At 40.7% G+C, this 24,641-nt stretch overlaps 1 protein-coding gene across 4 annotated transcripts in view; it reads right to left on the bottom strand.

Moving 5' to 3' along the window:
• Positions 1 to 24,641, bottom strand: part of LOC127418066 (TBC1 domain family member 9B-like) — a 52,728-nt gene that overhangs the window by 14,645 nt on the left and 13,442 nt on the right. For all 4 annotated transcript variants that reach the window (XM_051658425.1, XM_051658426.1, XM_051658427.1 and 1 more), the window contains 15 exons: positions 22,788 to 23,046; positions 20,902 to 21,109; positions 20,649 to 20,828; positions 20,133 to 20,300; positions 17,743 to 17,893; positions 17,187 to 17,401; positions 10,054 to 10,171; positions 9,404 to 9,606; positions 9,186 to 9,268; positions 7,410 to 7,539; positions 7,197 to 7,295; positions 7,037 to 7,105; positions 4,543 to 4,783; positions 3,909 to 3,974; positions 822 to 893 (listed from right to left, as the gene is read on the bottom strand). In XM_051658425.1, coding sequence (XP_051514385.1) covers positions 822 to 893; positions 3,909 to 3,974; positions 4,543 to 4,783; positions 7,037 to 7,105; positions 7,197 to 7,295; positions 7,410 to 7,539; positions 9,186 to 9,268; positions 9,404 to 9,606; positions 10,054 to 10,171; positions 17,187 to 17,401; positions 17,743 to 17,893; positions 20,133 to 20,300; positions 20,649 to 20,828; positions 20,902 to 21,109; positions 22,788 to 23,046 — 2,262 coding nt within the window. The remainder of the gene's footprint in view (positions 1 to 821; positions 894 to 3,908; positions 3,975 to 4,542; positions 4,784 to 7,036; positions 7,106 to 7,196; positions 7,296 to 7,409; positions 7,540 to 9,185; positions 9,269 to 9,403; positions 9,607 to 10,053; positions 10,172 to 17,186; positions 17,402 to 17,742; positions 17,894 to 20,132; positions 20,301 to 20,648; positions 20,829 to 20,901; positions 21,110 to 22,787; positions 23,047 to 24,641) is intronic.

Here is a 24,641-nt window from a genome sequence, read left to right as displayed (position 1 = left end):
CTGAGGAGCAGATCACCAGAAACGCACCCAAATGGTCAAAGACGTCCAGCTAGTGCTTGTTTACGTACACCAACAATTTAAAATAGCGCAGATGGGCGCAAGAACAGCAAGACGCAGGACAGCTGAATGAAGCCGAACAGAGTCTCCTTTTCTAAGTTGTTACTGACATTGCATCTTTTAAAAGTGGCGCGATAAACATGACAACGGTCGATGACGTCTGTGTAATGCATGTTATATTCACAAAAAACCTTTAAATAGTCCAGATGGTTCCCCTTTGGTGTTCAGGAATAGTTGGTCACACTAGGCCTATCTCTCTGCCTCTCCGTTTACGATACAAACTGAGCACCAGTGGGCGGGGCCAAGGGTGCGATGACATGTTGTGGGGCGTGTAAATACAACGGAGCAATATCTCGTGACGTCACAAACACACAGTTTTCAAAATGAGACGTTTTAAACATGTGGGGACTATAAATGCTCTTGTTAGACTGGGGAGGAATTTGTGAGTTCACAAATTTACAGTATGTTTTTATTGTACAGTTACCTCTTATATGTCTAAATATCAAGGAAAATTAGATTTTCCATTTCATGACCCCCTTAAAATTTTGGGTTGATAATGAGATACATCACAATATATATATTTCTATGGAAAGCTTCTGAAAAAATAATGAAAGCTCAGTTCATTTTTTAATTAAAATGATGTCCAAAGCAATGGTACACCTGTCATGTCCACTGTAAAAGAAACAACTCTATCAATAAATTAAAACATAAATGCACGGTTGACAAAGGTGTTAGTGTGTGTGTGTGTGTGTGTGTGTGTGTACCCTGTGGTGTGTCATCATCAGTGAAGAACTGTGTGGCCTCAAGCGCCGACTCCGCCTCATCTGGACACAACGCTGCACAGAGAGATATAAAACAAACATATCAGCACATGCACACATGAACAGACACTAATACACACACATCTAAAACTAAGATTTTCTTGCAGTCACACACTCTCTTTACATAAAGCCAAAAACAACCTCGCTCTGATCTTTTCTTTAAATCGTCATCACACACACAGTCTAAACTATAAATGTGCTAGTTTCTCACTTCAATAAACCTCAAACCAGGGCTCGACATTAACGCTTGTCCGCGACAAGTGGAATTTTGAACAGGCAAGTTAAAGAGACTTTACTTGCCCTTCTGGCCCGCATGCCAGCAGGCTTTTCCCCACCTCTCTAGGGCTGGGGAGGGGGACGAGTGGAGGAAAAAAAAAAGAAAAAAAATGAGGAGAGGGAAAGGGCAAGGCGGAGCAACAGTGAGAGATAGAGAGAGAAAAAAAATTTGCTCGCCGGTTCCCAGACACGCCTTCGCCTGGTCCTCGATCACTCCTCCACCCTCTGGCAGACGACAGCCACTCCTTCCCAGGTGGACCAGAGCCAGTCCTCCGACCCCTGGCGGACGGAATGCCCCTCCGTGTTTTGCCGCCGGTAGGGAACTCCTCAGCCCCTGGCAGCGGCTCCACCGCTCCAGGCGGCCAGCAGCGAGCCCCTCCTCCCCTCGCGGACCGCGGCCGTTCCTCCGCGTCCAGGCGGTCGGCAGCAACTCCTCCATCCCCCGGCGGATGGCCGTGGCGAGGACTCCACAACAGCGCGTCCATCCTCCTTTCTGGGTTTCGGCACCAATGTAACAGGGTTGCAGTGGGAAAGGAAGCGGCGGGAACCGGCTGAACAATCAAAGTAATATTTTAATAGGAACTTAAACAAAAAGACACAAAAACATAAACGCACACATGGCAGCTGCATGTGGCTCTCTCTCTCCCAAACTGCCACATTCCACAGCACTTATCCCTCTCCTCGGCTGATTAGCCCGATTGGGGTCCGGGCGTGCATAGTCACGGCCCAGCCCCGCCCTCCTCCTCGTCACAGTGGCGCTCCCTCATAATACAGCAAGAAAGGCAGAAATTACAAAAATGCTTTGTGTAATAATACCATCTGCAGAGTGAAGAGAAACGCTTAAAACAGACTTATGCACCAGTTACATCTCATCTTTCTAGAGCTCCATCTAATGTACAGTATGTATCCCAGGTATTTTCTCTGCCATGTGAATCAGTCAGTTTTAATAAGTATATAACAATATACATTATAATAATATTAATACTATAACATTAATAAATTACACAAAATGAAAACATATTATCTGTCTTTAATATGCATATCTGTTTTGAATATACAACATAAAAGATTTAGCAACAAGATTCTCTCAGGATTTAATCTGTTAACATTTTCAATGCATTTTGTCAATATCAAACAGCTATTTTTCTTTTCTTTTAATTTTCTTCCTTTTTCTCCCCAATTTGGAATGCCCAATTCCCAATGCGCTCTAAGTCCTCGTGGTGGCATAGTGACTCGCCTCAATCTGGGTGGCGGAGGACAAATCTCAGTTGCCTCCGCGTCTGAGACCGTCAATCTGCGCATCTTATCACACGTTACCGTGGAGACGTAGCACGTGTGGAGGCTTCACGCTATTCTCCGCGGCATCCACGCACAACTCACCACGCGCCCCACCGAGAGTGAGAACCACATTACCACAGAACAATGTGACTCTACCCTCCCTAGCAACTGGGCCAATTTGGTTGCTTAGGAGACCTGGCTGGAGTCACTCAGCACGCCCTGAATTCAAACTCGCGACTCCAGGGGTGATAGTCAGCATCAATACTCACTGAGCTACCCAGCCCCCCAAACAGCTGTTTTTAATGCAACTGTTGAGAAATGACTTGTACTCTCAAAGAGATGATTTACCCCAACATTTTAATTTGTTAATACTTTACAAAAAGGTTTCATTTGTTAACGCTAGTTAACTACATCAGTTAACATGAACTAACAATAAACACCACTTGTATATCATTTATTAATCTTGGTTAATGTTAATTCCAACATAAGAGTAAAGTAATACATTTTCATACATTAAAATAAAAAGTTCTATATGTTAACATCTGTTCATGCACTATGAACTAACAATGAACAAATATATATATATTACAATGTAAGTCAATGGGGCCAACTTTTGAAGCATTTAAAATGCAGAAATGTGAAGCTTATAATTTTATAAAAGCACTTACATTAATTCTTCTGTAAAAACGTGTGTATTATTTGAGGGCAAAGTTGTTTAAATTGACATTTTAGCAGGATTACAGGGTAAATGGCTTATGTCGTCGTAGCAACAAAGTTGTAAAACTGGATATAACTATACCTAGAAAAGGTTAGTAAGTGATTTTATCACACTTTTACACACTGTTTACATCTTGTGGCTATATTTTTGAAACAGCGAGCATTTTAAAGTTTACGGATCGGCCCCCATTGACTTCCATTGTAAGTGTCCCACTGTAACCCAGATTTTTGCTTTTTTTTTTTTTTTTTTAAGAAAAGTGGGACGAGTCATTATTCATTTCTGTGGTAATCACATTTTGCCACAAATGCTGTCGATTGAGCTTAACTTGTATTGAACTTGTTGGCTTTGAAAATGAAAATTGAAACTTTGCATTTTTAATTTGAATCCTGTCACTATTATTGCGTTAACATTAAGAAAATGCTTTGGAAAAAGTCTGTGAAAAAGTCACATTGGCCTTTTAATTTTACTACTGGCAGTCTTGCGTCAAGACGGATTATCAAATCATTAATTGTAATGTCCTTTTTAATTTGACAGGGACAATGGACACTTTGTAAAAATTAAATGGTTAATGAGCTTTTAATTGATATATTTATTCAAATATTATTTATTTATTAAAACTGGCAGATTATACACTCCATACAACTCTGTCCTTACTAATGAAATCATTTAACATGCATGTTCCTTTTCTCTTTTTGCATAAACTTCAACACACTTTCTGTGCCCTGTTAAAATAAGGTCTTGCGTGACAGTAAACGTACCCGGAGGCAGGTGAAGTTTGTAGAGAAGTTTGAGTTTTTCAGTCATGTCTCCATGATACATGCCACCTGAGAGAGAAACACAAACCAAAAATTGCTACAATGAAATTGGCAAGAATGAAAAAGGCAGAACTTATAAAAATCTAATCATTCAACAATGGGCACACGGTTTTAGCATGCTCGTTGTTAGCGGTTACAAGTTGGTCACAAGACACGAGAGAACCAACAGCGTTTGGCATCAGTAGTGTCAAACCTAGCGCAACACATCTTGAAAGGCCATGACTGAATATACACAAGTGCGGATCATGAAGGCAACTTTTTTAGCAACTTTATTGAGGTTCTGTTCCACACAAAAAGCTATAGCATGGCTTCAGAAGAATATAGCGCACAAATCACATGGACTGCTTTTATTGTAGTTTTATGTAATCTTTTGAGCTTGAAAGCCTCTGGTCATCATCCACTTTCATTATATGGAAACGAGCAGCCAGCACATTGTGCTAAATTTACCCTTTTGTGCTCCACAGAAGCAAGACATTCATAGAGACTGGCAATTGCATGAGGCTGAGTAAACGAGGACAGAACGTGCTTTTTTTAGAGGACTATTCCTTAAAATTCTTAGAAGCAGGTGTCTACTCACTGAGTCCAGTGACGAACTCCTTAAAGTTGATGAGAGAGTCTTTGTTTTGGTCGAGCAGTCGGAAGAGTCTGCTGGCGAGTGTGTTAGTGTGAAGTCCACAGCTCCAGGGCGCTAGAGCGGAGAAGAGCTGACCAAACTGTTCGCAGTCGATGCGGTACTGCTCCAGATATGGCAGACTGGGGTCGTGACGCTCCGCCGCGGTGCTGCTCGCCCCCCAGTAACAGCTCATGATGTGTTTCGCCTGCAACAGAGCAAAGATGTCATTGCCAACGAAAACTAAATTTTTTTTTTTCATTAAATGAAATTTAAAAAATCATTTATAGACAAAATACTTTTTCATAACTCTCAAAGTTTATTCATTTTTTTCTTTTTTCTTTTATCCTAATATATATATATATATATATATATATATATATATATATTTGCCCTGAATTGGGCCTAGAAAAGTTTTTTTTTTTTACTTTTTAAACTCTCCCTGTTTTTTTCCCCCTGTATAAATAAAACACAAATAAAAACTCTACTAACAAAATTATTTATGTTTATTTTTCTCTGCATAAAAATTTAAACATTTACAATTACAACCTGCCTTCATTAAACATGAAAATAACTCTAGGTAGCTGTAACAGAAAACTGCCACAATAAACTATTTAGAAAAACACAAAAGTCTGGTAAAATATCTCCAATCTGACAAAACTGGACTAACGTAATGAGGTTTATAAGATTTATTCTGTGTTGTCTATTCCAGGGGTTTTTAAACTGAAGTCCACAAGGTGGTGCTAGAGGCCCCAGAATATTTCAATGAAAAAAAAAAAAAAAAAGGAAAAATATTAATAATGTGTGTGTGTGTATATATATATATATATAAGCAAAAAAGAAACGTCCCTTTTTCAGGACACTGTATTTTAAAGATAATTTTGTAAAAATCCAAATAACTTTACAGATCTTTATTGTAAAGGGTTTAAACAATGTTTTCCATGCTTGTTCAATGAACCATAAACAATTAATGAACATGCACCTGTGGAACGGTCGTTAAGACACTAACAGCTTACAGACGGTAGGCAATTAAGGTCACAGTTATAAAAACTTAAGACACTAAAGAGACCTTTCTACTGACTCTGAAAAACACCAAAAGAAAGATGCCCAGGGTCCCTGCTCATCTGCGTGAATGTGCCTTAGGCATGCTGCATGGAGGCATGAGGACTGCAGATGTGGCCAGGGCAATAAACTGCAATGTCCGTACTGTGAGACGCCTAAGACAGCGCTACAGGGAGACAGGAAGGACAGCTGATTGTCCTCGCAGTGGCAGACCACGTGTAACAACACCTGCACAGGATCGGTACATCCGAATATCACACCTGCGGGACAGGTACAGGATGGCAACAACAACTGCCCGTGTTACACCAGGAATGCACAATCCCTCCATCAGTGCTCAGACTGTCCGCAATAGGCTGAGAGAGGCTGGACTGAGGGCTTGTTGTAAGGCAAGTCCTTACCAGACATCACCGGCAACAAAGTCGCCTATGGGCACAAACCCACCTTCGCTGGACCAGACAGGACTGGCAAAAAGTGCTCTTCGCTGACGAGTCGCGGTTTTGTCTCACCAGGGGTGATGGTCAGACTCGCGTTTATCATCAAAGGAATGAGCATTACACCGAGGCCTGTACTCTGGAGCGGGATCGATTTGGAGGTGGAGGGTCTGTCATGGTCTGGGGCGTATGTCACTGCATCATCGGACTGAGCTTGTTGTCATTGCAGGCAAACTCAACACTGTGTGTTACAGGGAAGACATCCTCCTCCCTTGTGTGATACCCTTCCTGCAGGCTCATCCTGACATGACCCTCCAGCATGACAATGCCACCAGCCATACTGCTCGTTCTGTGCGTGATTTCCTGCAAGAAAGGAATGTCAGTGTTCTGCCATGGCCAGCGCAGAGCCCAGATCTCAATCCCATTGAGCACGTCTGGGACCTGTTGGATCGGAGGGTGAGGGCTAGGGCCATTCCCCCCAGAAATGTCCGTGAACTTGTAAGTGCCTTGGTGGAAGAGTGGGGTAACATCTCACAGCAAGAACTGGCAAATCTGGTGCAGTCCATGAGGATGAGATGCACTGCAGTACTTAATGCAGCTGGTGGCCACACCAGATACTGACTGTTACTTTTGATTTTGACCCCCCCTTTGGGACACATTATTCCATTTCTGCTAGTCACATGTCTGTGAAACTTGTTCAGTTTATGTCTTAGTTGTTGAATCATTTTATGTTCATACAAATATTTACACATGTTAAGTTTGCTGAAAATAAAAGCAGTTGAAAGTGAGAGGATGTTTCTTTTATTGCTGAGTTTATATATATTTATACAGATGGTCTCTTTCTAAGTGGGTGGTTCTTAGTCAGAATAAGATGCAATGTGGAACACATTTTATGGCAAGCGTCAAAAGTAAGAGTATGCGAGACTAGGTGATACACAAAAACATACATTCTGCTGTCTTTATGTTACCTTAAACAGAACATACAGTTCTTCCAACTCCTCAATACTGAAGGCAGACTCGGTCATGATGGCTCGTACCTGAACGTCAAACACAATCATGTGATCATTCTTGGCAAATGCCTAAAACTGTGAAATACACTTTTTAAGGTGTGCTTGCACACACTCTTACCACACTTCTCTTAGCCGTGTCTTCTAGCAATTGAATGACCTTTAACCTTTGTTTGAACCTCATCTGCTCTATGACGTCAGCACGCAGACTGCCAAATTTCTGCAATTAGAAAAAAACTGACTACATAAATTAAAAGGAAGAAAGAGAAAAGCCTGCCTCCCATTGGTCAGATACCAAGACACCAAGACCCGCCCTCTTGCCCCACCCCCTGACCTCATAGGACGATTTAATGAGCTCAAAGATGTCAATCTCAGGAGGTGGGTTGTTGCCACTGGTCAACAGGGCGTGAAGGTGGGGAATGGGCGGAGAAACAGTCTGTTTATTCACGACATTGTCCAAATATCTGCAGAAGAGAAACAATTGTTACAGCGCAAACCTTCTTTAGTGCATCTTTACAAACCTTCATAAGAAAAAAAGGGAAAAGAGAAAATAAGAGCAAGATGGCTATATAATATTTATAATTTGACTACATCCAAACAAATAAATTATTTTAATCAAACTTAAAATGTACCATTTGCTTTAACGGCTTAATTTCTACATGCATTACACATATACATTTACATTTATGCATTTGGCAGACGCTTTTATCCAAAGTGACTTACAGTGCACTTATTACAGGGACAATCCCCCTGGAGCAACCTGGAGTTAAGTGCCTTGCTCAAGGACACAATGGTGGTGGCTGTGGGGATCGAACCAGCAACCTTCTGATTACGAGTTATGTGCTTTAGTCCACTACGCCACCACCACTCATATACAACCCTATCAACCCATTCTTTCATACTTTTTGAACACCTCAAGATTAAACAATTTCTTAATTTTTATTTTTTGTTTTACACAATTTTAAGCTTGTTTCATAATTCCACTCGCATCTATTTTTCACATCAATTCAAACTCCTCTTAAATATAAATATTTCTTTCAGGTTATAATGACTCTCACTCATAACAAAATATATAATAAATGCATATATGCTTTTATACATAACTTGAGCAAGATTGCAATCCACAAGATCTTTAAATTTCAACAAATGACAAATGTACCTATCAACCAAACATCTGTAGTTATGAATAGATGATTTGATGGTTCTCTGTAATTACTTCTACTCATATTTCTTATTACTTTGTTCTCGAAGCATAAATATTTATGGAGTATAAGCTTTATTAGTGTTACCCCAAACTGCAACAAAATGTGATAACAATGCAAGATAAACAATGCATTTTATTAAACAAATCCTTGACTTTAAACAAAAGTGCAATAAACTTTGCTACTTTCTATTTCACTTGATATATGTGTGCTTTCCAGCTTAATTTATCATCAATAAGAACTCCTAGAAACATAGTCTGTTTTACTCTTTCAATTACTGCATTGACTATTTCTATCCGGTGATCTGTGTTAACCTCTATTACTGAATATCATGTACTTTGATTCTCCAAGATTTATAGACAATTTATTTATATCAAACTGGTTTTTTTAACATTTTCTAATTCTTTTGCCACTGTACTTAACACACCTGTATCGTCCACGAAAAAATAAATTTAAATAATTTCAACATCACCCCAAAAATCATTCATATACAAAATAAATATTTTTTGACCTAATACTGTTCCCTGCGGCACACCGCGTTTAACCTGCAATGGCTGTGTAACAGTATAATTCAAATTAACATATTGGTACCTATTCTTCAAATAATTTGATAACCATGAATTGGCTATGCCTCTAATACTATATTTATTTACTTTTTTAGCAACAATTCATGAACAGTGGTTTCAAATGTTTGTTTCTTTTTTAGATCAAATTTTATTTATTGATCTAGATATTTCCTCCACTAGTAATGTAAGCCAGAACCGTACTATTCATTAGTAAGGCTGTTAAAAAAACTATACTTAATACATATACTATAATCTAATATTATACATTTTTGAAGCTTGTGCTAAGCCACACCCAAGCCACACCTAACTGCAGTCACACCCACTTGTTTTAGCCACACCCACCTGCCCAGAATAGTCATGGCTTCTCCCTCATCTGAGCAGGACAGCAGTTGATCCATATTAGCATGCAGCACAGCCAAAGACACCTGAATATGAGTCATGTCACATGACACATGTCAAACCTATATTCTCCATGGAAACCATGCATATAGATATGCATCTTAATGCATTTATTATTTTTCTATTTTGCTTTAAATGTAGTTGCATCAGTTTGTCTGTACCTGGAAAATGACTTTAATGCCCTCGTAGAAGAAACAGTCGACCAGCAGCACCGCACTGTCGAAAGGCATGACGGACAGGAAGAGTGTGAGAAACCAGGACAAAGAGATGGTGGAGATGACACCCAACTCCTGCATGTGCTCATATAACAGCGGCAAACACTCACGGGTGAGCTCTTCAAACACACCCTGATCCACCAACGCCCCTGATAGAGACGGAGAAAGACGGATAATGTTCACCTTTGCTCAGTTTACTCCAGTCACAAAAAAATTTCACTTTTGGCATAAAAGTAATGACAATAATGCCTAGGGTATGCTTTGTTTTTTTCCCCGCCATCACGTCTTGTGCACGGTCAAACATTTTTTCCTTTCGGCAAATTGTCCATTGGTCGCGGGCCCGTAGAGACGCTTCCAGATGCGTGCTACGACTTCTTTGTGGTACTCTTTATTTCATTCGTTTCCGGGCACATGCACAGATGGGGCTCTGATAACAAAACTTACATTGTACGCAAGACGGAAAACCGAAGCATTCTTTTGGCTTAAAGTTCTTTGAATATAATTAATTTGAGAGAGAGAGACCGAGAGTGTGTCACCTCTGATCTGACTGGTTATGACTTTCAGCATGTGTGTTCTTGTTTGTGTGTGTGTCTTACCCACAACTCTGGTGTTGTAATAATCAGGAAGCATCCGTTCACAAAGAGCGACAAGCAGCCAAAACGCCTCCTCTTCAGTACAATACAACAACAACACCGATGTAACAATGTTCATTGCCTGGAGAGAGAAAGAGAGTGAAAACAAAGAGGAAGTTACACTTTAAAAAATGCTAGGTTATTTTTTCAACTCAAACGCTAGGCTAAATTCTGAATCCAAAATATGTAACTTACGTGACTAATTTTCGTGACCGCGCTAGGCGCAATGCGCAAGTCCCATGCGCAACGTCTTATCGAATTTTTGTAAAAGCGCTAATTCTAAGCGCAATGCGCAAGCGGGCATAGATGGGAGTGTTTGCGCTATCTGTGGGTGTATGCATGCAAACTGTGGGTGTATTGTTTGGTAAAAAAAGTGGCCCAAAGCACAATTTGCTATTTTCCTGAGAAATAGGTAATTACGCTAAGACGTTTCAGCAGCACGTCTGTTTTCAGTGCAAAGTCTAAATTCAGTTCTTTCGGTTGCAGTTTGGAGATTCCACCAGCAGGTTTTAATAAAGTTCATGTCCAAACTCTGAAAATATAGTGGAACATCAAATTATGTCCCCGACAATCACTGTTGTAGCCGTTTTATGAAACAAATATTAATGAGATTTGCGTAAAACCTTCTAGAGGTCAAGGTTTACTTTTCAATTATTATTATGCTTATATTTATAATTGTATTTATGTTCTAATTTGCATTAATAATTTTTTCACCTGTTGTCGAAGAGTGATTTTTAACCCTAAAAAGGTTTTTGTATCCTGGGGAATACAAACATTTAAGAGGAGTGAGTCAAATTTTGTCCCTGCAAATACTGAGGACATGCGAATTTGCATAAAAAGTCACACATCAGCTGACAATCTTTATCTAAAAGTGAAAAGGCAGCAGTTCTTCGAGAAGGCAGCGGACCTCGAGGCAAATGCTCCCATCTTTTCAATGTTATTTTTATGATTTCTACAAGCTATAAAATTAAAAATAAAACCATTATTTAAGAAAATAAACATGAAAATGTATTATGTGGGACCTAATGTGTTAAAAAAATAGTAAGGAATAAATTTTCAGAGGTACCTTTATAAGCTTGCCCTTTTTAGGGTTAAGTCACTGCAAAAGTGGCCAGTGGAAGAAGTTGGAGTAGGTAAAATGGATTTTACAGATGGTGGTTATATAGGATTTTTTCACTGACAGTGCAATAACCAGAGAAGAACCTCCAAATTAAATTGCACTTGACCCAGCTATTAGCACTTTGCGTGTGCAATTTTGCCAACCCACTTGACCTAGACTTAGCGCATGCTTGCACGAAAATACCAAACCTTAATGGCCATGCCCATTGACTTTGGGCTTATGACATTTCGCATAGCGCTGTTCTTGGCGCTAGCACTCTTAAAATAGGGCCCATCGTCTACACCAGACAATGACTCGTGTCGGGCTTCAACGAAAGCATCATGCAGAGCTTTGATCTCCAAATGAAAAGCATTTGTGTGCACGGTAAACATTGAAAACATGCATTTGGGTTTCAGATATCGGAATCAGAAGAGAACAAATTGTATCGTGCATCCCTATTTTTTATTAAAAGCTTTGGTAAAATTAGTTTAAATGTACATATTGCATATATTAATATGAATCCAAAATAAAGGAGGCACCATGTCAACACATTCGTCTATGGTGTCGTTTATTTTTCAATATTTTAACGGATAAAACAACCTGAAAATAGTAACTCACTTAAAAAAAAAAAAAATTTAAGTAAAAAATTACTTAAACTGTAAAAATGAACCAGCATTTGGGTTAAATAACCAGTTTTGCCAAGTTAAAATGAACAATTCAACTTGCTGGGTTAGATTAGCCTAGCCTGTGTTCTGTGCCATACTTTGACAGCAATTTTTAGAGCAGCGTTTCTCAACAGGGGCGCTACCACCCCCCAGGGGGCGTTCAGAGAACATCGGGGGTGCTGGAAGCAATATTTTTGAAAGGGGGGCATTGAGGTGTTCTTGGGAGGCATTTGTTTAAGGCGAGTTTACACCAAAGATTCACGACGAGACGAGCTGAAACTTGTAAAAGAATCTGGTCTGCAACATTCTAAAACCTGCCAGTTTACACCAATGTGACTAGACGAGATGGTGTATCGTTTCCATAGCAACGGCTCTTTACTTTAGTGTTTCTGTCAACTTTCTGTAGCACAGCTGTCGGACTTCCCGTGAAAGCAACTTAGCATCTAGCATCCAGACACACACTATAACTAAAATAACTAAAACCAGACACCTGCCACCTGCCAAAAGTCATCCAAAACAGGCAAACAAGCGATTTACGAGTAACTTCAATGGGAAATACATGAATGACAGAACAGATAATGTTAAATATTAGGCTATGCAAATTATTTACAGATTTGATAGTGACAAAGGAGGTGCCGGATCAAAAAACACAAAACAATGTCAGACCAAACTCCATTAAAAAATCTGCCAAATTAATTCTGCCCTATTTAATGCCAAAAGCTACATGCTGCATAAGAACCTGCGAGACATTTAGTCACTCTTCAGTTCAAAAACATACAGTCCACCAAACAGTGCATTTTAAAATAAAATTATACTTTTGCACGGGCAACATATCAGCAAGAAACATATCAGCAAAATGGCGCAGAACAAGAAAAAAATGCCGCCAGTATTTGGTTGAATACCTTAGCTATGGATTAGTACCTTCTCCCACCAATGCACAACTTCCAATGTGTTTTCAAAGTTTTTTCAAATGAGGCCATGAAACCCTCACGTCTCAAGGAGCACCTTACGAAGATCCACCCGGACAAGGCAGACAAGAACCGTCCGTTCTTCCAGGCCCTCAAAAAGAAGCATGCTAGGAGTACCATCAGCAGTCTCTTCACTAGGAAGACCAGCCAGAATGATAGTGGGCTAATAGTGTCATATAACAGCTCCCTGCTGATAGCCAAATGTGGGCAGCCGTTCACAATCAGAGAGAGTTGGTGCTCCCTGCCATCAAAGAGGTAATCTTTACTGTGATGGAGTGAGATCCCACACAGGTGCTGAAATCCATCCTACTCAGCAATGACACCGTGGCACGCAGGATAAATGAAATGGGCACCGATACAGAGGAGCAGCTGTGTGCCATCCTGCGGGACTCTCCATTCAGCCTTCAGCTGGATGAGACAAACACTTCTGACAACAACGCTCTGCTGATGGCCTATGTCCGCTATAAGGCCTCCAACAGTCAGAAGATGGCAGAGGAATTTTTGTTTTCCAAATATCTGGAAACAGACACCAAGGGCCAGACCATTTTTAATGTGCTTTATGCGTAACTACAGGAGAAGTCAATCCCAATCACCAACATCCTCGCATGCGCCACTGATGGTGCCCCCTCCATGGTTGGCAAGTACCATGGCTTCACCGCTCTGCTGAAGGAGCAGGTCCAGCATTCCCGCATATCCTCACAGTCGACTGTGTCTTGCACCGCCACGACCTTGTGGCCAAATCTAACCGTTCATCTCTCCACGAGTCTCTCAACATTGCAGTCAATGCAATAAACAAAATAAAAGCCCATGCCCTGAATGATAGACTGTTCCGACAGCTGTGTCAGGAAAATGATGAGACCTTTGAGTGACAACTTCTCCATACTGATGTCCGCTGGCTCTCAAATGTACCTTGCAGACTTTTTTGAAAGGATGAATGAAGTCACGCTAAAGCTCCAAGGGAATGGGGTTACTCCAGTCCAGTGCAAGGCGGTCATCCATAGTCTCACCTCCAGGCCAATGTGCTGGTTATACTCATTGCAGGTGTCTGAGGCTCTTACCGATGACCTCCTCCTCATATACACTGACCACCTGAGGATGGTTAAGGCCGACATGTTCCCATCTGGGTGGTGCAGCCCTTTCAGGCGGATGTGACTGAATGCGAGCGTGCTATCCAGGAGCATCTTGTCGACACCAGTGCGACGACGAGGCCCAGGCTACTTTCCGCACCTCTGGCTGGGGCAGCATGTGGGTCAAATATGCCCAGCGTTACCTGGTTCTCTGGGAGAAGACCAGGCTGCTGCTTCTTGCTTTCCCAACAACATATCTCATTGAGTAGGGATTTAGCCAGGTCCTTTCCACTGTGGATGGTACCTGGTACCGGATACTTTTTTTTAGTACCACCTCAGTCGAGGTTCCAAGCAAGCTGAGCCGATACTAAATGTGACGTCAAAACCCTGCAGATCACTGATTGGTCAGAGAGAATCGTCACTACCAGCGTCACTGGATTTGTGACACGGGACAGCAGTATCATTATGTGGGTCAAATATGCCCAGCGTTACCTGGTTCTCTGGGAGAAGACCAGGCTGCTGCTTCTTGCTTTCCCAACAACATATCTCATTGAGTAGGGATTTAGCCAGGTCCTTTCCACTGTGGATGGTACCTGGTACCGGATACTTTTTTTTAGTACCACCTCAGTCGAGGTTCCAAGCAAGCTGAGCCGATACTAAATGTGACGTCAAAACCCTGCAGATCACTGATTGGTCAGAGAGAATCGTCACTACCAGCGTCACTGGATTTGTGACACGGGACAGCAGTATCATTATGTGGGTCAAATATGCCCAGCGTTACCTGGTTCTCTGGGAGAAGACCAGGCTGCTGCTTCTTGCTTTCCCAACAACATATCTCATTGAGTAGGGATTTAGCCAGGTCCTCTACACGCAGTCTAAGTACCGCAATTGCTTGGACTTGATGGCCCCAGGCACACTACAGCTGAAACTAACTTCTCTGCAGCCCGTAGTGAAGAAACTGGCAAAGAACCACCAAGCGCAGGGCTCACACTAACTTTCAAAGCAATTTAGCTTATTTCCTTCAAAAGTTAAGATAAATCTTCTGCTTTTTTTCTTCTTGTTCTTGATATCCATTGGAATAATTAATAAGAATGCTTCTTGTTTACTGATTGGCTGCTGTTTGTGATAAGCTACCTATTTAGTATTAAGTTTGAATGTCAAATTGCATTTGACAAAATGCAAACCATTGCATTTGTTTAACACTCATAAGTATAATTTCTATTCACATGGCTTTTTTGCTCCCTTGGAAACTAATAGTGATATTCCAACTGTCCAGTCAAATCAAATTTGTTATTTGGCATTCAAAGACATGCTTTTTTAATGATAATAATAATAATAATAATAATATAAAAAATTAGACAATTAGCTTACATTTTTGGGGTCAGTAAGGGACCTGGATAATGGATAGGGGGGTGCTGGCTCAAAAAAACGTTGAGAACCACTGTTTTATGGGGCTTTTCCACTGCATGTAACTCGACTCGACTCCGCTTGCTTTTTGGGGGGTTTCCACTGTGGATGGTACCTGGTACCGGATACTTTTTTTTAGTACCACCTCAGTCGAGGTTCCAAGCAAGCTGACACATACTAAATGTGACGTCAAAACCCTGCAGATCACTGATTGGTCAGAGAGAATCGTCACTACCAGCGTCACTGGATTTGTGACACGGGACAGCAGTATCATTTGTTCACGCGACTTTCGAATTATAAAAAGAAATGGCTGTGCGCAAAACCACTCCGTGGTCAATAAACAAGGTGCAGAAGTTCCTCTTGTTAGCAACGAACGAAACGACGCGAAACGAAAAAGTCTTTCAGGAAGGGGGGGCCTGGGTAGCTCAGTGGTAAAATACGCTGGCTACCACCCCTGGAGTTTGCTAGCTCGCTGGGCGTGCCCAGGGCGTGCTGAGTGGCTCCAGCCAGGTCTCCTAAGCAACCAAATTGGCCCGGATGCAAGGGAGGGTAGAGTCACATGGGGTAAACTCCTCGTGGTTGCTATAACGTGGTTCTTGTTCTTGGTGGGGATCGTGGGGAGTTGGGCGTGGTTGCTGTGGTGGATGGCGTGAAGTCTCCACACACGCTATGTCTCCGAGGCAACACGCTTATCAAGCCACGTGATAAGATGCGCGGGTTGATGGTCTCAGACACGGAGGCAACTGGGATTCGTCCTCCGCCACCCGGACTGAGGCGAATCACTACGCAACCACGAGGACTTAAAAGCACATTGGAATTGGGCATTCCCAATTGGGAGAAAAAGGGGAAAAATCCCCCCCCCCAGGAAGTGTCTCAGCTGTTGGCCGCACATGGCTACCACCGGACCTACCAACAGTGTAGGGAAAAGACAAAAAAACTTTGACTACAGAACCATCAAGGACCACAACAGCCAGAGTGGTTCAAACAGAAGAAAGTGGAAGTGGTTCGACCAAGTGGATGCTATCTATGGCAATAGAACGGCGAGCAATGGGAGGGAGAGTGCCCTGGACTCGCCGTTGTTGGAGTCCACGATGGAGGATGGTACGTTTTGTTACGTTAACTCTATATTCTGCTTGAAAGCTTCACTTTATTTAGTCGACCAACTACTGGAAAGCTTGCTTCTAAAACAACCAGGTAAAATCACCATGCAACAACTGCTTTATGCAGCACAATGAGCTAATAGCTAAAAGCTAGTGGTCGTGTTATTGTTTATGGTCAGTAATAATTGTATCCTATTTAAGATGGTGTCACGGCAGTAGAGGCGGCGCAACTATGATGATTAGCCTATAATCCCACCCATGTTGAGGCGACATTAAACTGCATTGGACAAGCAAGCTCAGAAAAGTAAAGCGAGCAGAGCTGAGTCGAGTCGAACCGTAACATGCAGTGGAAAAGTGCCATTAGAGTGTAAGGCCTATTCACACAAAGAACAAATTTCTGCTGTGAGAAGATGTTAAAAGGAAACTCATTCACACAGAGAGTGTCAAAGAGTGACATTGTTATTCACTGTGTAGTGTAATAAACTCCCTATCCAATAATACACTACATAGCCAAAAGCGTGTGAACACCCCCTTCTGTAATTAACATGTTTGGCTATTTCAGCAACACCCATAACTAACAGCATAAAATGTTGCATCATGTCTTTACACACTGGCTCTCACACAAATATCTTTCCCTCTTTCATGAGGGCAGTTTGCACTCTAAATTCAGATTCAGCACTGAATTTAGACAGACGTTAATCGCAAGTCAAATAGCACTGATCTGTGCTGCGGTTTCTCAGGATAGATGAGATCTGTTGTTGTGTCTACACTGTGAGTGAGTGTGCGTGTACCTGGCAGTATCCAATGCCCGGGTTCCTGTACGCGTAGGCTGTGAGGGCTCGTCTCAGGGCAGCGATGCCCATCTCGTTCTGGAAGGCGCGGTGCTCGGGCATGGAGCGGTGAAGATCCCTTTCAATCTCCTCCGTTGCTAAAGTGCATTTACCCATCGCCTGCTCAACCAAACTGCCGTAATAACCCGGGTGTGTGGCCATCTCGTTCTGAGCACCTGGAAATTGAAAAATGGAAAAATAGCATTGAAAAAAGCATAAATCAGTATACAATAGCATACTACTCAAACAATTTATGCAGTATGCATACTGTGCGGCATTTCATTTGCCAAAATGTGCAGTAAGCAACCATACAATACTTTTTATTTGAATAAAAAAAAATACTAATATGTAGTATACAGTATGTACTTCACTGACACAGCATACTAGCACTCAAATCCGAACATAGCTGCACTTCGATTATGATGATCTTTACAGTAAGGACAGAGCAGAAAACCTGATCAAAATAACTTTCAGTGCTCTTGGCAAACAGCTCTGCCGGGTGTTGAGGATTTCTTACCTGAGAAGAGCAGCCAGAGTTCTCCTCTCAAACTCTCAGGGATCCCATTCAGAACCAGCTCTCGGGTCTTAGACGTCCGGTACATACACACTCCACGTCCAAACTCAAAGAAATGGATGTTCCATGATTCTTCTTTCATCTTCTCTCTCATCTGGACAGAAAGAACAACAAAATAATCAAGGATGTACAATCTATCAACAAGTCTGTGGAAATGTCACTTTTCAGAATCCTGTATTTTCACACGGCTCTCTAGAATACTTGACTCTGATTGGGTAATCGCAGCATTCTGCTGTCAGATATTTGTGCATAATGACCGCTAAAGTGTATAACTGAGTAGAGGTCGACTGATAGTGGATTTTGCAGATACGATAACTAAGGTAGTGGGAAAAGGCGATAATCAGTCAATAGTATTTAAAATCAAATAATTCAATGTTAAAAAAATTTATGTATTTATGAATATATACACATACACAGTACAGTATATACACACATTTCACCAGATTAGATTTTTTATTATTATTCAAAAGATGTAAATTTGTGGGGGGCCTGGGTAGCTCAGTGAGTATTGACGATGACTACCACCCCTGGAGTTCGTGAGTTTGAATCCAGGGCGTGCTGAGTGACTCCAGCCAAGACTCGGTTGCTAGGGAGGGTAGAGTCACATGGGGTAACCTCTTCGTGGTTGCTATAACGTGGTTCGCTCTCGGTGTGGCGCATGGTGAGTTGTGCGTGGATGCCGCGGTGGATGGTGTGAAGCCTCTACACGCGCTACGTCTCCACGGTAACGTGCTCAACTAGCCACGTGATAAGATGCGCAGGTTGACAGTCTCTGACGCGGAGGCAACTGAGATTCGTCCTCCGTCACCCGGATTGAGGCGAGTCACTACGCCACCACGAGGACTTAGAGCGCATTGGGAATTGGGCATTCCAAATTGGGAAAAAAAAAAGATGTAAAGTTGGAGACACAATGTATGTGCATTATAATCAATCTAATTGAAATAACAAAATATGTACTGAAGTGAGGATAAAAATATGGATTAATATTGTCATTGATGACATATTTAGATCCCCACAAGGTGTCAGTGATTTTTATTTCACCTTTAGAGGCCGCTGTTATACTGTAGATCCAAAAAGCAAATATTGGCACCGATTAATCAGTAAAATCAATATATAGGTTGACCTCTATCCACCTTTTTCCTGGGGGTCTTGCTGGGGAAACGAATGTGGGAGGGACTTCCGCCAGAAGTCGTTCTTTAGTATTCCCTAGCTCTGGCTGCAATCATTTTAGACCCTGTTTACAGCTGGTAATAAGACGAGTTTCGGATGATCCGATCGCAAATGGTCAGTGCTAAATATAGTTGTAAACGGGTTGCAAAGTGTTTTGTAATTGGATCACAAAAACACATACAGAGGTAGTCAAAAACCACACCGCATTTGAGGTTTAAAACGGTGTCCTGCTGCGTACCGGATGGCAGCGAAGCACCACCTCTCACCAGTCAATCACCCAACGAACAAAAGTTTAAACTTACTTGCAGATTTATAAGGAAATAACCGACCAATCGGAAAAATCTAAAAAGCAATTACATACCCAAGGATGAGAACTTCACGGCTCTTCCTCAGTGTGTCTGTCTGATTGGAACAAGTACACACATCTGAAGCTGAACTAACACAGGTACTCCACTGAAACAACCAATAATTTTGCTCGAAATGTTGCGTTTGTGCTTAGATGAAATCTCAGCTGTATCTGAGAAAAAGAGCATGCCGGTTTTGTTCACGCTTTTTGTCTTTCTGACTTTTTTGCAGTTTATTATCTTTCAGTAACACACTGATTTAGTGAATGATGTATGTCCTCATGAAATCATACACGGTCTCCTCAAAATCCCAACATCACAACGAAAGAATGAATGGATGTACACGCAACAACAGCTGTGTTTACTTGACAACGAAAGTAATGCCCATATTTCTCGCTAAGCATCACGGGACATAGGAAAAAGGTGGATAATTGACCATTGCCACAAGCAAGCAGTTGGCTACACAGCTGTACTAGTTTCATATCTCAAGCAGCACTCCAAAGCTCTCTCTCACTTCTCACAATATAACAATTTCGACAAATCTAAATTTTGTGTCCTTTTTTTTATTCATATGGTGAGTTGCCATATAATAAGAAGGATAATGTGCAATCAGCTGATCATTATCACAAAATAAAGCACTTCCCTTCATGTTATCACCCTGACAGAGTTTATTTTGCAATAAGGATCACCATCCCTTTGCATATTATTACTCTCCTGTTTATTTATTTATTCCTCCATTATCGCCAATTTCCGTCAAGATAAAACAAGCGTATTAAATATCATATCTTAGGGCTGATTGGATTGAAAGGTGCGTCTCACCACTTTGGGCCCCAGCTCCTCCGGGACGTCCTGCTGGTAGATTCTCAGGAGGCCCTGCTTGGCGGTGGGCAGACTGGGGCTGTAGTGTTTGTTTTGGGGTAACTCTCCTGTCCCCAGCACAGGAGGGGATGAGGGGAGAGAGGGTGGCGTGCTCGGGCTGAGGTTCTCCTGGATATGGACGAGACAGATGGTTACAACTACATTTCTCAAACAGCAATTAACACAGATCATTGATGTCAAAACTGATTTATGTGTCACTGACAAAAATGACTATATGGTACTGTGGTATTACCATGCTGCAAATGGTGTCACTGTAATATAAAGTTGATATGGAAATGTCCCAAGGTAATATCAAGTTTTTGGAAATGCACTGTGGTAATACCATGTTTTTTGGAACTTATCATGGTAAGACCACATTTATTAGACATGCATTATGGAAACACCATGAAATAAGCATGAAATCAGGCCAAAAGACAATTTCATTCATGTTGTAATAAGTCAGCTTGTCTGACTCACACATTGGCCGTTTAGGCTGCAGGGTCTCTCGGGCGTCCGCTGTAGGAAGTCAGAGATTCTCTGAACGAGGAAGTCGCGGTCTTTAAGATTGGCAAAGAGGAAGGTCATCTTGTTTTTAGTGCTGATTGACAGTGGACTGGGCAAAACACTGCTGCTGTCTGCTTTCTCCACTATAGTCACCTACAGAGGAAGTGCTGTTGAGCGGTTGTGTAATTATATGCGATTGTGATTGTGTAGTTGTGTGCGTGTTAACCTCTCTCAATGGAATGATAAGCTGACACAGATCTTCCTCTCGACTGGCAAAGCAGATGTAGTTGTTAGAAACAAACATTTGTCCAACAACGTGCATCTTAGCAAACGGTGTCCAGAGCGTACAGTCGGTGTGTCCGTCCAAACGCTCATCCTGTGTGAGCCGAAACAGCGCTCTGTACCGCTCATTTTTCGCACGTGCGTCCAAGTCCCTGAAACATATGAACAATTTTTTTTTTTAAAGCAATTAAAAACTTGCACTCCACTGTAGCTGTCAAATTTAATTCTTCCATGAAAATATTACAACTTTGTCGCTGTATGGAAAAGAGATGCATGAACATTCTTCAAAACTTATTTTGTTTTGCAGAGAAAAAAAACACAAATTTACATTACAACAAAATTAATAAAATAAATAAATATGAAATTGAATTAAAAAAATGTAAAAGCTGAAAATATTTATTTAGCTATTTTTTATATATATTTTCAGTCCTTTTTTCACTATTAAAATGTGAAAAATGTACTTCTACTCATGAACTGATTTCTTGAACTGATTTATGAGTAAAATCAAATAAATTGAATAAAATGAACTGCTTTCACTCATGATTTAGTTGATGAAATCAAATGAATTGAATCAAATAAACTGGTTTCATGAACTGATTCATGAGTGAAATCAAATGAACTGAATTAAATGAATTGGTTTCATGAACTGATTCATGAGTGAAATCAAATGAACTGAATTAAATGAATTGGTTTCATGAACTGATTCATGAGTGAAATCAAATGAACTGAATCAAATGAATTAGTTTCATGAACTGACTCGTGTAAAATCAAATGAATTGGTTTCATGAATTGATTCATGAGTGAAATCAAATGAATTGAATCAAATGAATTGGTTTCATGAACTGACTCATGAGTGAAATCAAATGAATTGAATCAAATGAATTAGTTTCATGAACTGACTCGTGTAAAATCAAATGAACTAAATCAAATGAATTGGTTTCATGAATTGATTCATGAGTGAAATCAAATGAATTGGTTTCATGAATTGATTCATGAGTGAAATCAAATGAACTGAATCAAATGAATTGGTTTCATGAACTGACTCGTGTAAAATCAAATGAACTAAATCAAATTAATTGGTTTCATGAATTGATTCATGAGTGAAATCAAATGAACTGGTTTCATGAATTGATTCATGAGTGAAATCAAATGAATTGAATCAAATGAACTGGTTTCATGAATTGATTCATGAGTGAAATCAAATGAATTGAATCAAATGAATTGGTTTCATGAACTGACTCGTGTAAAATCAAATGAACTGGTTTCATGAATTGATTCATGAGTGAAATCAAATGAACTGAATCAAATGAATTGGTTTCATGAACTGACTCATGTAAAATCAAATGAACAATCAAAATGAACTGGTTTCTTGAACTGATTCATGAGTGAAATCAAATGAATTGAATCAAATGAATTGGTTTCATGAACTGACTCGTGTAAAATCAAATGAACTGGTTTCATGAATTGATTCATGAGTGAAATCAAATGAACGGATTAAAATGAATTGGTTCTATGAACTGATTCATGAGTGAAATTAAATGAACTAAATCAAATGAACTGGTTTCTTGAACTGATTCATGAGTGAATTGTATTTTTGAACCGGTTCATTGAAATGTCCACCATCCAAGGACATGTTCGGTGACTGTGTTTGATTTTGTCTTACAACAAGAACCTTCACAAGCCACCTCATCTTTGCAACTGTTTTTGTGTTTTTACAGTTCGAGTTCATGTTTTGAAGAATTATTCAGTGAAATTCCAGACTCAGTCAAATATGGATAATTAATCTCTTCAAAACGGAAACATCTCTTCCCCAGCGTGCGGCCCGCTCACCTTTTGAGCGTGGAAACGTTTTTGAGGGTCTTGCAGGGTTTGGGGAGGGAGCGATCAGCAGCGAAGCTCTCGTTGTCCAGTAGCTGTCTCATAGCGATGTTGGCCAGCTGCTCCATCAGTTTAAAAGTCTCGTTGATGTTGAGGAACATGGAGAAGAAATGCTCAGTGTCCCGTGTGCTCACACGAATGCTCTCTGGGAAAAGCAGCGTGGCGTTCTTGTCCAACTGAGTGATGTCCATCCACTGAACCACCAACGAAACTACAGTGACAACAATTAAAGATTATGAGGAGAACGAATGCATTTACATATTTTACCACTAAATAAAGAACATTTAAAGGTGCACTCTGTAACTTTTTGTTTGTGTCATCTTGGATCGACAGTGCCACACAGCAGCATGGATGCAGCATCATTCAAAATCAATAGTTTTCAGTTACAGATGCCATTGTAGAAAAGTACAATTAACAGTCAGCCAAAATTCATTTAATACACGAGTGAAAGTGTCCAACAACAGGGCGGTTATTGTGATTAAGCGAGTAATATTCAGCTGGTCATGTGATATCAACATGGCAGCTCCCATGAGGGGGACCCTCTCCATATAGAATAAAACAGCTTTTATAAGGTTACTGAAATGACTTGTGAGTGCTCATGATTTTATACAAAAGTTTCAAAGTTACATTTTATTTCTTTTGGAGTAAAACTTTAATGAGCAAAAAAGTACTGAGTGCACTTTAATTCAGTATGAAAAAGAGCACTCCACACAAAAAGTACATCAGATTCCAGTTTTAACGCAAAGATGACAAGCACTTTTTTAGCGCAAGAAGAACCAGAAGAGGGGGTCCTGGAAAGCTCAGCGAGTAAAGATGCTGACTACCACACCTGGAGTCGCGAGATCAAATCCAGGGCGTGCTGAGTGTCTCCAGACAGGTCTCCTAAGCAACCAAATTGGCCCGGTTGCTAGGAAGGGTAGTGTCACATGGGGTAACCTCCTCGTGGTCACTATAATGTGGTTCACGCTCTCGGTGGGGCGCGTGGTGAGTTGTGCGTGGATGCCACGGAGAATAGCGTGAAGCCTCCACATGCGCTAGGTCTCCGTGGTAACGCGCTCAACAAGCCATGTGATAAGATGCGCGGATTGACAGTCTCAGACACGGAGGCAACTGAGATTCATCCTCCGCCACCCGGATTGAGGCGAATCACTACGACCACCACGAGGAATTGGGCATTCCAAATTGGGAAAAAATAAAAAGAGGAAGAACCAAAAGAGTTTTCTATTCCAAAAGGCCTGTTCTGAAACATTAATTCCTTGAATTGAAAACTTAAATATCATAAAAACTAGGGTGGACCATTTTCACAATTGGATTATTTTTGAGACATATGGTAAATATGATCTGAACTGAATTATGACACATCTAATATCTCTGCTACAAGCACAATAATACACAAAATCAAATTAAAAACTGATTATTTTGAAATATCTGACCAAAAAAATTAAATAAAATCCATTATCAATTCTGTAATTTAGTTACAACTTTTAAAATGAGATCATTTGTTTAATGTGTTTGCATTTAATTGCAAAAGCACCAGTACATGCTGTTTTATTTTGGTTTGGTTTGATTAAGTCAGTTAACAATTTTTAGTAATTATTAAATTATAATTAGTAAATAAAGATCATATTGCATGGTCCACACTAATACATTCGTGTTTGAAAACACATTGATTTCTCCACGTTTACGCCTCTCATCCATACTAGAACGACATTTCCACTGAAACCAGAGCGTTTCAAAAAACTTTCCATTACTACATACTTTGGAAAACAAAGAGTGGAAACTAATTACATTTTCGAAATGAAAACG

The sequence above is a fragment of the Myxocyprinus asiaticus genome, chromosome 27, assembly GCF_019703515.2.
Source record: "Myxocyprinus asiaticus isolate MX2 ecotype Aquarium Trade chromosome 27, UBuf_Myxa_2, whole genome shotgun sequence".
Lineage (NCBI taxonomy): Eukaryota > Metazoa > Chordata > Actinopteri > Cypriniformes > Catostomidae > Myxocyprinus > Myxocyprinus asiaticus.
This window is presented reverse-complemented; position numbering and strand designations above follow the sequence as displayed.